Raw genomic sequence first — 15,957 nt, 5'->3', positions numbered from 1 at the left:
CTCGACAGACGGGTAATGTTTACGCGATACAAAAATATTTTCTTAGCCGTTCAGCTGTCAATCGAAAAAATGATGTAATGAAATTACGTGGTACTAACCGCGGATATTTATTCTATTTTACATCACATTACAGCTATTAATAAATTCTTATAGTGAGAGTCTGATCAATAATTACCACGTATTTTCGACTAATTAGACAAATGTATTTTCGAACGAGACACGAGCGAGGGATTCAAGGACTGGTAACTTACCAACTTCGATTTTTGCGTCACAGATCGCCTTCCCTGACGAATTCTCGGCCACGCATGAAATAGTGCCTGCGTGCACACTTCCTACTTCCGGAATTGTTAGCACCTGCCGATCGCCGCTGACGGATACGAGGAAGTCTTTTCCGTGCACTGGTCGTTCGTTGAAGAGCCACTGAATCTGTATAGGATGGTTAATTTTTCCTTTTTTTTATTCAATAAATTTTGTGAGGAAAAATTTTAGTTTTAATACTATAATTGAGTATAAAAACATTTAAATAATTCATTTGTTGTTATCAGTTCAGTAAAAAAAAAAAATTTCAACAACTCTTGTTGTATTTTATTTTTACGGGACGTCCTACTAGTGCAACTGCATTTCAATTGCAAGATTAATGAAAAATCTGTATGATTCCCAAAATAATCATGCGTCATAAGTGGCACACATGAATTTTATTTCTCATTCGTATGAATAGCCAGACGTAAGAACATAAACACAAATTATTTTTAGATTCCAGACGAGTATTTTCGATACCACTTATTAATATAGAAACAGTGTGGAGTAATTAACACTCAAGTTCACTTCACGCGCACGTGAAAATATGCACTTTTCAACTGGAAATGTGGGTCACTGGCAGGGTACATAGAGCAAAAAAAGAAGAGACTATTTTCAGATGGAGATTCCTTCTATTCCTATGTGACTTCCACTCAGCGCTTTTCGAAGGCCACTCTTCTGAATTCATACATCAAGAAAAAGCATATCGTCTTTTGCGTAGTTGTTGACTTACTGTAATATTTTTTTTGTTCTATTCTGTTTTATTTATTTATTTTTTTTTTTTATTAAAAATTTGAGGTCTTTTTTAACTATTTTTTTACATGATTTTTTTATCTCTATTCATTTATTTTAAATGGTATGAATATATGTTGAAATATCAGTTAGCTATTTTCACAGTCAAATTCATAAAAAATAAAATTTTTAAATAATATTAAAATATAGGGAATTGTTGGAAATTAAAATAAAAATACAAAAATTTTATTATTTGAATATCTTAATTAAATCATTAATGAAAAATGCAAAATAATAAATCGTGCATTTTTGGTTCTATACTTTTACTAAATTGTTTTTTTAGTTTTTTTATAAATCATTCAAGGTCTTTTTTGCATATTCTTTGTTATGATTTTATTTTTATTTATTTATTTTAAATTTTAAAAATGTATATTTAAAGTCCAGAAACTATTTTAACAGCCAAACTCTCAAAAAATAGAATTTTAAAATAATTTTAAAATATAGTAAAATGTTTGAAATTGAAATAAAAAATTTAAACATTATATTATTTGTATATTTTAATTGAATCATTAATAAAAAATTCAAAACATAATTCTTGCGTTTTTAGTTCTCTTCATTTATTAATTTGTATTTTAAAAAATTTTTGTATTTATAATTTAAGGTCTTTTTGAGCTTTACTTTTACATATTTTTTTTTTTTTTTTTATTTATTTATGTTAAATGGTATTAATATATGTTAAAAATCAACTTATTATTTTAACAGTCTAACTCTTAAAAAATATAATTCTAAAATAATTTTGAAAATCAGGAAATGGTTAAAAATTAAAATAAAAAATATACAAATTAAATTATTTGAATATCTTAATTAAATTGCTTATGAATAATGCAAAGTAATAATTCATGCGTTTTTGTTTCTATATTTTTATGAAATTGTATTTTAAAAATTTTTGTGATGTATCTTTCAAGGGTTTTTTTTAACTTATCTTGTATCTAATTTTTGTATTTTTATTTATTTATTTTTAATGGTATAAATATATGATAAAAATTAACTCATTATTTTAATAGTCAAACTCATAAAAACAAAATTTTAAAGTAATTTTTAAAAAATAGGAAAATGTTGGATATCGAATTAAAAAATATACAAATTACATTAGTGAGAAATAATAATTAAATCAATAATGAAAAATTTTGAAATAACAATGTATGCGGTTTCGGTTATGTAAATTTATTAAATTATATTAAAAAAATTTTTTTTACTAATAATTTAGGATCTGTTTTATCTATTCTTTTATATGATTTTTCATTTTTATTTATATATTTTAAATGGTATCGATATAAATATGTTAAAAATCAATTATTTATTTTAATAGTCAAACCAAAAAAAAATTTTTTTAAGCAATTTTAAAAAATGGGGAATTGTTGGAAATTGAAATAAACAATGTAAAAATTACATTATTTAAATATCTAAATTAAATTATTAATGAAAAATACGAATCAATAATTCATGTGTCATTGGTTTTAAATATTAAAAAAAATTTTTTTTACGTTATATTTTCCACCCGTTCACTTAAAAACATTACATCACGATGTAAATCTTGCACTAGTTTTATATTTTTATTCTTGTTAAAATTCTGGATTACTCATTTCCTAAGCTAGTTGCGTAACGAAAATACCTAATTCTGAAAATCACTTCACAGTTTTGGATTGTTAAAATATTTTTTAAATTCTTATAAAAAAAACGATTTGGTCATTATAATTTTATCCCTACTAACGAGATATAAAGAACATTTTTCTAAGATTTAAACAAAACTAGATCTTACTAGTATGAGAATGAAGATAATGAGAAATAGAATCATGATGCATGCAAGCTTCGATTCTGACTAACTCTTTGAAGCTTTCGAATTTTACGCGAACACCGGTGGGACGTCTATAATAACATGGCAGCAAAGGCCTTTTGGCATTAGTTTCACCTCAAATAAGACCTGCTATTTGTTTTGTTTCCCCAAATAAAGTTGGGAAGATATTTTAACGCCAATTAAAATTGACCCTGGTCGCACGCGGGCTGACCAAGTGACCTAAAGTCGACGGTGGCCTCGTTTACGAAGTAAATTTTTGGTTAAAGTATTGCGTAACCCTCCAAAGATTTAAAAAGCTTTTAGCTCTTTTCTCAGTTACAAAAATTAAGGCTTTTTAAATGTTCTTCACTAGATTTTAACCAAAGCTATACAATTATGAAAATTAAATTCTTATTTTTGAAAGCTTACAACTCGCACTTAAAGTGTATGGACTCTTGATTTTATAATTTAACGTCAAGAGCATAAAGATTTTTTTTTTTCCTCAGACAATACATAATTACAAATTTTTCTAGCTGGCAGACAGTGAAACTTTTTTAGTAACAGCACCTCTAATCGACACCTACTTCAATTTATCAATGACCCTATCAGAACCATTGGAATAGTTTCTATGCGAATGCGAATAAAATAATTATCTCATTGCAAACAAGTTTTGAGTCCTTTCGTGTTGTACCGTTTGAACAGGCGATAAAATAAACGAGCCCGTAAGTATTGGCTGTTATTCAATGTATCGAGACAAGTAGTATTTCAACTTGTAAATGTTTTTTTTTTTCTTCTACAACGGCAACGATTGCAATTGAAAAATGTTTTAAAACTGTAAATTCAAAGATACGTATAACAAAAATATACTTCAACTTCAATTACACATGTTAAATTTATTGACTAAAAACTGGATTTTTCGCGTAAGGCTGAATTGGCCCAAATGTTAGATTATACAAATTAGATTACGGTAAAAGTAATGTCTTTCGACGATAGAAATAAGGGGAACATTAGCAACAACTGACCTTAGGTGCGGGTTTGCCACAGACGATGCACTCGAATTTCGTGGTTACACCCTCGGGTACTAATCTGCCGTTCTCAAATTTTTCCTTGAAGTAAGGGGCAATGAGTTTCTCCTCCATCTGCACGCTCAGCTTGAGCTGTTGCTCGTCCTTGGACATCAGCTGCTTGGTAAAGTCTTGAGCGAGCACTTTCACCACGAGCTTGGCGAATGATTTGGCCTCGCCCACGCGATTCGTCGCCTTGGCCGTGTAGTTACCCTTGTCGCTGGGCTGCGTCGGTGATATCCTTAGTACACTGCCACTGCTTTCGGCATCGTTTGTGATTTTTATACGCTCGTTTTCCACCAGAGGCTCGTTGTTGAGGTACCAGATCACGCTGGGACGAGGCTCGCCGGTCACGCTGCACTCGAACACCGCATCCTCGCCTTCAGCTATTAGCAAGTCGCTCAGGAGCTTCACGAACTTGGGAGAGCTTTCGGCGACTCCTGGGTTTCGGGCTGTGAAAAATTGCGGAAGTCGATCATTACTTTTATTTATTTTTTTTTTGTAATTATGAAAAATTATTATTGGAAATTCGGAAAACTTAGGGATACATCAAAGATATTCTTTATTTGGTTCGAAGCATCATTAATTAGAGAGCCGAAAAAAATAATGAGACATAAGTGAAGAAAAATAAAAATAGAAGTCTTATTTTACATTCACAAAGATTTTATAACTTAATAGTTTTTATAATATTCCTATCGCTAATAATTTTATAAGAAAATTTTTATACTGTTGCTTTGCATATAATTAAAATGTGTTAACTCTTACGTGTCACGGTCAATGTGCACTCGCTTGATATTTCCCCACCGGTATTAATTGCAACGACTTTGTAAACGCCGGCGTCATCCAGTAAAGCTTCATGAATAACTAACGAGCATCGGTCACCTTGGAAAAGAAGTTGAAAATCTGCCGATTCTTTTACTGGTCTGTCGTTATGGTACCAAATAACCTGAAATAAATGAAATTTTTTTTATTATGTAATGAACTATAATGTTACGATTCAAATTATCAAAGTATTATAATTCCAGTTTCGTATGAAAATAGTTATAATTATAACTATAATTATGATTTTCTCTGCATGGAAAAAGAGTCATTTAGGTTAACTATGAGGATTAGTTAAAATAGTTCAGTAATTAGCGAATTACATTAAGTATAAATTAAAATACTATGATACAATTTACTGCTCCATGTACTAAAAACATCGTGACAGTTGCGAATTCGATTCAATTATAATTACTACTTATTCAATTATGAAATTTATTTTGATGCTCATAATGCCTGATAAAAAGATTTTCAGAAGTTTTGAAATACAATTCCTTCAAATTTTATCATATTAAAAACACTAGGTCATCTATGGTGATTCAAGATTTCAAAGATCTATTTACTATTATTTTTATTAATATCTCAGTTTCCGATTCGGATTTATTATCAATAAAGTAGATTCTTTTGTTATTTATTTGCTGAATTTCAGATAAGCATAACTGTAACTTCTTTATGCTTTACGGCTCATCTAAAATGTCTATCGATGTGAAACTAATTCTAAATTAAACATAATAAAATAAGATGCTGTCGATACATTCTTTAATATTTAAAGTGAAACCACCAAAAGAACAAGATGGAAGAATTGGAAATAATTTGTTTGTTTTATTCAGAGAAGTTTAATATTAGTGTAATAGATTTTTTTAAATCAGATCGGTCTTAATCATAAAGAGCGAGTTATAGAAAGCTTAGTCAATAACAAATACGTATTGTACCACTAAAAACTTCCATACTGGAGGTTGATTATAGAATCAATAAATCTAACACAAGTGCTGATTAATTTCATTTTATAAATATATTACGGCCCTAGCATTTATGTTTTTTATGTTGAACCATTATACTTGCTTACTTTTGTTTCTTAAATACATAAATGTATCGAAAGTAACTAGAAAAAAAAAAATTTTTTATGTGTTTCATCTTCATTTCATTAGCGTTTCATTAATACATTGATTTTAACAAAAATTAGTTTTCCAGATGGTTAAAAATCATTGATTTCAATGACAACGCTGTCCAATTTCCATAGTGGTTACATTGAAATAATAGTGGTGTAGTATATAATATAGGGTTAAAAAAAATGGGACGTACATTTTCACTTACGGACGTACAATTTGTCTACTTTAATCAAACGCCATTCGGTGTATTTACGATAAAAAGATTTACATTTGTTAATTTCTTTAAATTAATAACAGTAAAGGTAATCTTTATTAAATTCGTTTAAAACAGTATTAAACTAATTTGAATGAAAGAAAAAGTTTATATTAAATATTGCTATATAATGTCTTTTATGACTGTATTTTTGATATCAATGAATGATGAAATATATCATTTTAGTATTGCAACATGAAATTAGTTCAATCACAATAAAAATTTTAATAAATTGAATAAATTGGCCCAACGTTAGCGTTTTTTTTTTTTTTTTTTTTCATATGTGTCAGCTAGTGAGCACTTTAGTGGCACACTATATACCTCAAATTCAATGACATATTAAAAAAAAGTTTCTACTTTGCGGGCTCGGAATATTGACACCATATTACTAAAGGATGATCAGATTTTATTATTTTAATACGAGGTAATTTAAAAAAATCACATTGTAACGCTTTTTTACTCTTAACTCTCCAACATAACATTTAAATATACATCTAGACTACATTTTTAGGATCCATGAACATACTATTATTTAACATGTAAGATATCTATGATTCCTGGTGTACCTACTAGATCAACACATCGAATTTCAAATCAATCGATTTTCCGATTCTACTTTGTTCATACAATACATAATTAAGAAATCCAACACAATCAATAAATGTTAATGAATTTATAAGCCTATAATTTAAAACGATACTAGATTAAGAAATTTACTTTAGTGGAACAGTAATTAAAAAAAATATTTTATTAGTTTCCACATTTTGAGAATATTGTGACATGGTTAATCATACCTTTAAAATTATCTGTAAAATGATTTAAAAAATGCTGGATTAAAATCTCGACCAAGCATGTCTTTAGAGATTAATAAAATTTGTAATGTCACTATTTTTTATTATAATTGTGATTTGTTAGCTTTGATATTAACCTTTCATTCATTTATACGTCGTAATGTATTTTTGTTAGTTTATTTTACACAAACTAATTGAAACGTTACTAATAAATCTTACTCTTCTATTAAAAATTAAATAGTATATATACTTTTTTGAAAAATTTTTTATTTCTTCGTCTATTTGAATATGCAACTAAAATATTTTAAAAAACTGTCATGCTGCTACAGTTAATGTTAAGTTTAAAATGTTACGAAAAAGTTTCTTACATTTTATATAAGCCACAAAACAGTGGCTTTCAGTGAAATCTTTTATATTATACATTTTTAATATTTTACTTACTGCTTTGGGAATTTAATTTCCAATAATAAATACATTTTTTAAATATTAAAGAAATTATTTTCCATTATTTTTTGCAGATTATTCAAAATATTTATGCCAAAACATAATCATACTTTCAAAATGACAAAGTGGAAACTCCCATAATGCATTAAAATTTCTTCCGTCGTTCAGTGCAACCTTTTCCAAGAAGCTTTAGAATTCATTGGTAAATTTTCTATTTTCATTTGCAGGCTTGTAAGTACAGTTTTATTTTGTTATTTTGTATTGTACATGTAATTATTATTATTTATATTATTATTATTATTACTATTATTATTATTTTTTTTTTAATTATTATTGTAACTACTATTATGTAAATGCGTAATGCATTTGTGTTAAAGTAATCATAAATATTTTATTATATAAAGAAGTAATTAACCAAGATTCTAATACAGTTTTCCGAATGAGACCCTATAAGTAAAATATTTTTACTGCCCAAAATTCAAATATAATTGCAAATATACAATTTTGATAAATGATGGTATTCAAAAACTTTAGATACAAGATAATCATGTGAGTAATAATGATTATTATTTTATCCATACCATTGATGCTTACGGTATTGACAACTTGTATTTGAATAAAACTTCTTGTTATCATTCCAATATTTAGTTCAATAAAAGACAGATCAAAATGTATGTACCTGGGTACAATATCTTTGTATTCAAAGCATTATCGTAGTGTCTATAGATACCTCTGGTTCGGGCTGTCCAATGATGACGCAATCGAGTCTAGTGCTAATTCCTTCAACAATACTCAAATCCTTAAGTGGCAACTGTATTCTTGGTGCCTTAGGCTCCATGTTAGACTGAAGTACTTTCGATGGCACCGTCGTCATCGGGATAGAGCTAGGTGGCTCTTCTACTACGTTTGTTGTAGTCGTCGTCGTTGTCGACTGTTCAATTTTCGCATCTACAATTGACGTCGACTTCTCGATTTTCGCTTCTGTGGTCGTTTGTGTCGATAATGGCTCTAGCGTGTTATCAGGCACTAGAGGTGCAGTGTCATCGACCGGAAGTTGACGAGGAGGAGGAAGAATAAGCTCGACGTCGCTCGTATCCGAGGGCAAGGGCTTGACCTTGATGGTGACGTCGCAGCCGGCACTAGCCTCACCGGCCGCGTTATGCACCGTCACTTCGTACCTGCCCGCGTCTCCCGGACCAGCCTCGAGCAGCACCAGTCTACTCTGGCCGCTCCTTTCGTCTGATTCGATCTGCGAACAATACACAACACGCGCATCAGCTTTTCACTCGGGGTCATCATCATCATTGTTACTATCTTCATCATTATTATCATCTTTCTTTTCCTCCCTCTCTCTCATTCTTTCTCTTAAACGTACGTGTGATCAACCGTTGTACAGCTTTTACTACTCGACTTAGGCGGTAAAGGTGAGTAAAAGCGAATAAGAGAGCAGAGAGAAAGAGACGATGAAAGCGAGAGCGGGCTAAGAATAGGCGATAGTCCCGAGGAAGGAAGAATGGAAGCGAAGACGATGAAGAGCCGGCAAGCGCTTCTTGCCCGACCGATTTAGACCGGTGGTACTGAGAGTTGCGTGTGCGAGCTCGGGTTAAGGGCTGCTGAGCGCGACCTTTTTACTGGGCCTATAAATATGAGTGAAAGCCAAACTTTTGTCAGTGGAGTGTATTGTTGAGTAAAAAAAATCGTTAAATAAAAAAGTTGATGTAAATGTTCTTCAGTTTGAGTTGATCATCCCGAAAACTAATTTTCAAGTATAGGTAGCTTAAAAAGGATGTTGATCAATAGGATGAATCGACGTAGGAGATTAATATTTTATTTTTAGAATTTAATTCAGTTAAAGAGTCATTTTACTTAATTTCCATACCGTTATGGATTGTACTTCGTCCAAAAATTCGCCCTCTCGTGTCCAGAGAAATGAAAAAGGTGGAGATCCACTTGCGAGACATTCTAATACAATTTTTTCTCCAGTAAAAGCTGTTATGCTCACTGGAGTCCTTACGATTCTTGGTATTTCCATGAGTAAGTATTTACTCTGTGGTTGCATAGGTATTGCTGAAATAAAAAAATTTATAATGTATCAACCATCTCTATATACAAAATTTAAATAAACATGTCATAGTTTTGTAACCAGCAAAATTATCAATTGATTTCGAATTAAAGTTATTTTACTTACTTTCTACCATTAGAGATGTCGAAGTGGAGTCGTGCCCGACGCGGTTACTGGCCTTACACGTGTAGGTACCTTGATCATCGACATATACTTCATCGAACTTTAATATTGCTTCACCGTTATTGTATGTTGTAATATAATCCGGTGAGTTATCTATATTTACATCGTTTTTGAACCATTGAACCGTAGGCAGTGGATTTCCTTGTACTTTGCATTCTAACTGATGGGCTGAACCTTCTATTGCCAGTGAAGGACTCAATTCTTTGACAAATACTGGTGGACTTAGTTGTTCTTCTGGTGATGTTTCTGTGAAAAACAATCATTGATAATTTCTTTATACCCATTACCACTTAAAAATAAGATTTAATGACCTCGAAGTTGTTTGTTAAAAAACCAAACTACTGCGTTTGTAATACTTTAAATCGGTATACTCTATTAACGATTTTGCTTACACTTCAAAAAGTCATATTTTTGAGCCAAGAATATTAAACCAGAAGAAATTATTGCAAAACATTTGCAAACCTCTTTTCTAAATTCCTTGGCTCAACAAAACAAACAATGAAAACAAAAGTGATGTAGACATACCCTTGACAGTCAAGACAGCTTCAGTCTCAGCAACTCCCGATTCATTCGTAGCTTTGCAATTAAACTTTGCCGAATCTTCGGCAAAAGTTTCTTCTATAGTAAGCGTACACAGCCCATCCTTGCAATCGATCTGATAGTCCGGATTATTGACAATACGAATGCCATCTTTGAACCAGTCAATTTCAGGCTTTGGCTGGCCTACCACACGACACTCAAACGTAAATTTCTCACCCTCTTGAACAGTTGCATCGTATAGCAATGCCGTAAATTCAGGTTTTCTGGATTTCTCCTCTGGGACGATACGTTCTGGTAAAGACGATGGTATCGTTGGTTGTGGTGATTGTTGCTTTTCTTGTGGTGACTGAGCTGTTTTACTTGTCTGATATTTCACGCTGTTGGCTTGTTCTATTATTGGCTGTTGATGCTGTTGCTCCTCCTGCTGTTTGATGCTCAAAATGTGCTTCTCCTCTATTTCTGACTGCAATTGTTTGAAACTGTGTTATTGTATATGTGGACAGTGAGGTGTATATTAGATTTATTTTAAACACTCATAAACTTGGACCATTTAGAGTATCAGGTGTCGCTTTTCTCAAAACAAGTTAAAATAAACTTCTACAAACCTATACAATGTTGTGTTTTCGTTACAACAAATGTTTACTCGAGATGTACCAAATTGAATAAAGGTTCAAAACTGACTTAAGCTACTTGTAACGATATTGTCAAATGTTCTACAGTTTTGTACTGAAAATGGGTACGGAACAGTATCGCAATTCTCACCTTGGAAGTTATGTGAACTTCTTTCAATATCTCTTTGGTAATTGTCTCTTGAACAACGCTTCTACTGCTTCCAGCATCGATTTCACTTGCAGCCTCGGTCTGTACGGACGAACTTGCCACCTTTTGTCTCTCCTTGGTAATATTCTCCTTCTCAGCTTCCAATACAGCCAACCTTCTTGCTTCCTCGGCTGCTCTCTCGAGCGTCTCAGCCGTGATGGTCTCAGCAATCTTGCGCTTATACTCGGCTTCCTCCGCGGCAGCTTGAGCTGCACTGGCTTCGGCTTGGGCTTCTCGCAGCCGAGCATCAGCTTCTTTGCGCTCACGTTCGAGCTTTTTCCGTAAATCTTCGGCATTCCGTAAATTCTCGGCAAGTGTACGGAGTTCAGATGAGATGACTGCGAACGAATCCAACATTTCGCGATTCTCGACGACAACGTCGTTAAATTGAGGTAGACGGTGTGTTCCTACAATTGGTAAATTCTTTGGTTGTATGGTTTGGGGTGATTTTGTCAAGTCAATAGGATAAGGATCTTACCAAACACTTTCGTCGATAGCTCTCGTATTTTTTCGATTCGCCGCTCCTGGTTTTCCTCGCCGGGTTTTAGAAAATCATTAATGTCTTGTAAAAGTCGTGTAGCATCTTCAGGACTCTTAACGGAAGTAGCTTTTCTTGCGACAGCGATTAACAACTTACTACCCTCTTTAAACCATTCCTTGGTTTTCTCGAGTAGTTCGAAGTACTCGATACTTGAGTCGATCTTTTTTCTTGTGTCATCGGTGAGCTTTTTCAATGTTTGTAGTTTATCGTTCAAACTGCAAAGTTCATTCTGAATCTTTGGCAAGTGTTTACCAACAGATACTTCAGTATCTCGAGTGAATTCCATAATTCTTCGTTCAAGAATCTACAAACCGTCTGATTCAGTCTTTGATTCACAAGGATAATGTAAACATAATATTTACTTATATCTCTAAAATCCAGGAAAATATAGTAATAACGATGTACTCACGTCCAAAGTTTTTTCAAATTGAACAAAAGCCTCAGATGCTCCTCTTGCGGAGTTAAGACTCTCACCAACCCAGCTTGTAATGGTTCTTAGCTGATCTGCCAAGTCTCGAAGCTCAGCATTGATCTTGTCCAAATCGTCTCCAAATAGACAAAAGTCCAACCTCTCCTGCAGTCTCGTTCTCGTCGATATTGAAAAGGAATTCCAATGATCAACAGTGATCCTAAATCCTTGGTGGAGTTTCTCGATGTCCTGACGAGCTGCTTCAGGGGGTTCTAGTTTCTGGATTTTGGTGATGGCTTTTTCAGACTCCTGCTTGGCTCGTTTGAACACTTCAGCGATCGATTTGCTGAATGATTCGAGACGCTCCAAAAGTGTACGTACCTCGTGGAGCGACTCTTTGTTAAGAGTGGGCGAGGACTCGTCACTTTTACGCTTCGTTTCTATTTCATTTTCTACCTACTCAATAAAATTTAATCAAATTAATAATTTTACATCGATTAAATTAAAAAAAAAATTAGATTCTTGTACATAAATCACCTGCGAAAGTTTCTCAAATACAGAGATGAGATCATCGAGGAGACTTTTGTAATCTGATGCAGTCGATTGGAGTCTTTCAGAGACTTGAGTTAATTTTTTCTTGATTCCTACACTAAATTGATCGTCTGCAATGGGGTTCGAAAAATAAAATCGTGATTCGAGTCATTTGAAAACCTAAGAGTTCTAGATGCAATATTTTACATACCTTTCAAACCAAAACCCTCTATGCTCTTCATTTTAGCATTCAGTTCAGTAACAGCATTACTGAGTTCAGGAAGAATTTTTACCCTCGAGTTTTCAAGATTTTTAAAAATATCTTGTGGCTTCGCTGATTCACATGTAATTACAGGGTAAATTTGTTCTTTGAACTCTGAGACCCGTTGTATCGTCTACAAATTAAGATGAATTAATAATATTTTGTTTAGTGTCCAAAACACTATACAATAAATTACCCTAGTGCTCTCTTCCAGTCGCTTTTCTTGTTCTATTCGAAGTTCCTTCTTTATAGTGGCCGTTGTTATTAAGCTCTCATATTTTTGGGTAACGTTGAACTGACGATTTTTGAACTTCTCAATGATTGATTCTATGCATTGACACGCTTGCGGTAGGTAGAGATAAGAATCGACAATCTGTAAGGAAATTTAATGAAATAGTGGTATTGACAATTAATACCACAACTTCGAGATAAATTACCTTTGCACTTTCATCCAGGAACTTTTTCCCGGTACAAGTGAGATTCGAGTAACGAGGCTGCAACGTGGACCACTTCCTCTCCAACTCTTTCATCCTGTCGTCGCTCATGTCATCGATGTTGCTCTTCAAATCTACTTCTATCTCGTCCAACTCGTTTTCAAGATCAGTTGCGGATTCATGGAAGTCAACGTACATCGCTGCCAGCTGCAGCCTGGCTTGTAATGCGTTTCGTGACATGATCCAAGAACTTCTCAGAGCCTCGATTTTATCGAACACGTCAGCCCTCTCGGATTCTTGTAAGTGTTCCAGAACTTCACTAGGTACGACTTTGCGATCGAGCTGATAAACTTCCTCTGCGCGTTTATCTAGCTCTTCCAATAATTCCACGTGGAGCTGTGGATAACACAAAAGTCCTCGATTATTTACAGTTTTTCAGACATCAAAGTATTAACTGCTTCGGGTCATTTTCTTTCAAACTAAAACAAGCCAGATTTTTCACTTCATTCTTTGTTGCAAAGTTTTTCTCGACATCAGTGATAACATTATATTGAAATACGTGGAAATTAATGACGCGAAGCATTAGCCAAATGACTTAGAACCTCTCCCAATTTTACGTATGTCTTTATTACCAAAATATGGATCTCAAACAGTAAACTGTTTACTTGGATTTTCGATAAATAATCTATTAGATTTATTTGCTTTTTTGAATTCTAAATTTTTTTCGGGTTTATTTGGGTCCATTAGTAAGTAATTCCTATTCCCAAAAATAATTTCAACTAAAGGGTAAAAGATTGTGTCTACGGTAATTCCAAGTAGTTACGGCTTACCCTGGAAAAATCTCTAGCTGATGATGAATCACTGCCCATATCCTGATGTCTCCTCAAGAAACTCTCAATGGTGTCGGAGAGCCAATTTGATAACTCTTCGAATTTATCCAGAAAATCGCTGAGACAACGTGAGACTCGCACATTCTCTTCTCGATGAGCTGTGCAGCGTTCGAGCAGTCGGATTTTTCTGTCTTCGATATCCTCAACTGTGCGTCTCACTCCCTAAAAAATGTAAATACAGATTTCGAAATAGTATCAATGAATCAAGTTGTAAAGTTCATAAATTAAGTATTAAAAAAAAAAGTCGATCACACTATTACAACTTTATTTGTGCTATTTCAATCATTCAAGTATACAAACATAATTTATAATTGACAAACTTTTTTTTTTTAGTTTGAATATGTAACTCTATATCTACCAAAAAGGAGGAGTTGGTATTATGCATTAAATAAATTATTCCAGTCTTATTAAATAAACTTTCGAGGAGCAGAAGAACAACTAGGGTACAATTAGAATAAATCTTTAAAATTAAAAAATTTTGGTACCCCCATTCTTAAAAATAACGAAAAAGACTTAGAAAAAACAAGAACAAAATTTTTAAGTGATCAATACTCGTATACATACATCACAATTGGAAAACTCTTATATTATGGTCAACGTTCGCACTAGTACTTGCAGTAACGTAACCATTCAACGATCCAATGAGCACACCCAAATTAATCGTAACAATTGCGTGTCCACGGCAATTTCCGCAAACAATTACACGTATCTGTCTCATTGATATGTCCATCGAAAAAATTCAAAACGACGAACGAACAATCTTACCTCGCTGCCAGGTGCTTCTCTACCCGTGGTCTCCAGAAGGGCGTGACCCTCAGCGATAGGTGCGACTGTTACGTCTTCCAAGGTCTTGGCCGACTCTGCGTGAAGTCGTGCGAGTCCTGAAGAACGTGACGGATGCTCCGTTGTTGCCAGCTGGATCTCAAGCTGATCGAGTTTGGTGAATGCCTTGAAACAAATCGTTTGATTGTCATTGTCGCGAGTGAGGTGCGTTAATTTTATGAATATCCATCGTGGGACTACGGAATTATGAGTATTTGATTAAATTTCACTATCGATTACATGGTGGACAACTCTGCACTTTGCGACTTTATTTTTATAGAGACATTTTTTGTAGTAACCGAGATCTACATGCCAATAAAAAATAATACCTGACAATAAGTAACTTCGTAATCATTGTAAGTGTACAAATTATAACTGCAGGTAACGCGATCTATTTCCAAACCTAAAGATCATTAAAGTTTCTTAACAAAAACTGAAAATTTTGGGAACAAATATAAAGGAGTTGCCAACCGTGAGTGAAGTGTAAATGTGAGCGAAGGTTAAACAGACTCCGACGTAGCAAAATTATTCGGTTTGTCATAACAATATACAAAGTAAATTACTTAATTCTTACTAAATTACTGTAACTTATTAAAATTCTAAAGATGCAATAAATCTTAAAGATACAAACTTCAAATTAGTAAACCAATAATCTAGTTCCATCGATTATCATCTTAGCCGTATCGACTGTAACAGTGCCAAATAAACTTACCTTTCGCGCGCTCTCGAAAAAGGCAAGGGCGCGATTCAGCAACAACTCGTACTGGTCGAGATCGTTTACGTAATCCGCGGCGACGCTGAGGACCGCGTAGGCCTGCTCGGTTGCCTGTTCTCCTGCAAAATGGCCCGAAGACACCAGCTGCTCCGTCTGTTTCGTTATTTTGATAGCCCTGTCCTGGAAGTCCTGCGATTAACGAGATTTATTAGCTCACTGAACTGACGGGAAAAAAATGGAGGGGAGATAATTAGCTTTTTAACGGTAACGATTACGTTGTGACCGGTTTTTGCTGATACAAAAAATTTTGTGTACATAGACGTGATTTTACTTTGAAATTGAAATGTCCTTGAACGTACACGCATTGTGAGCTATGCTTATTGCGTTTGGCAAAAATGGAAAACTA

At 33.3% G+C, this 15,957-nt stretch overlaps 1 protein-coding gene across 1 annotated transcript in view; it reads right to left on the bottom strand.

Moving 5' to 3' along the window:
* The window catches only part of LOC106636132 (uncharacterized), a 69,515-nt gene that overhangs the window by 18,750 nt on the left and 34,808 nt on the right, over nucleotides 1-15,957 (bottom strand). Inside the window, exons 24-41 of the mRNA XM_089592120.1 lie at nucleotides 15,549-15,740; nucleotides 14,780-14,962; nucleotides 13,955-14,176; nucleotides 13,128-13,520; nucleotides 12,887-13,063; nucleotides 12,640-12,823; nucleotides 12,435-12,559; nucleotides 11,898-12,353; nucleotides 11,426-11,792; nucleotides 10,891-11,354; nucleotides 10,114-10,591; nucleotides 9,532-9,834; nucleotides 9,223-9,410; nucleotides 8,403-8,592; nucleotides 8,074-8,195; nucleotides 4,693-4,873; nucleotides 3,886-4,379; nucleotides 252-426 (exon numbers count right to left, since the gene is read on the bottom strand). Coding sequence (XP_089448246.1) covers nucleotides 252-426; nucleotides 3,886-4,379; nucleotides 4,693-4,873; nucleotides 8,074-8,195; nucleotides 8,403-8,592; nucleotides 9,223-9,410; nucleotides 9,532-9,834; nucleotides 10,114-10,591; nucleotides 10,891-11,354; nucleotides 11,426-11,792; nucleotides 11,898-12,353; nucleotides 12,435-12,559; nucleotides 12,640-12,823; nucleotides 12,887-13,063; nucleotides 13,128-13,520; nucleotides 13,955-14,176; nucleotides 14,780-14,962; nucleotides 15,549-15,740 — 4,894 coding nt within the window. The remainder of the gene's footprint in view (nucleotides 1-251; nucleotides 427-3,885; nucleotides 4,380-4,692; nucleotides 4,874-8,073; nucleotides 8,196-8,402; nucleotides 8,593-9,222; nucleotides 9,411-9,531; nucleotides 9,835-10,113; nucleotides 10,592-10,890; nucleotides 11,355-11,425; nucleotides 11,793-11,897; nucleotides 12,354-12,434; nucleotides 12,560-12,639; nucleotides 12,824-12,886; nucleotides 13,064-13,127; nucleotides 13,521-13,954; nucleotides 14,177-14,779; nucleotides 14,963-15,548; nucleotides 15,741-15,957) is intronic.

The sequence above is a fragment of the Copidosoma floridanum genome, unplaced genomic scaffold, assembly GCF_036245765.1.
Source record: "Copidosoma floridanum isolate Cflo_tuat_1 unplaced genomic scaffold, Cflo_Japanese_pri ptg000014l, whole genome shotgun sequence".
Lineage (NCBI taxonomy): Eukaryota > Metazoa > Arthropoda > Insecta > Hymenoptera > Encyrtidae > Copidosoma > Copidosoma floridanum.
The sequence above is the reverse complement of the archived record's forward strand: the minus strand, read 5'-3'. Positions and strand labels throughout refer to the sequence as shown.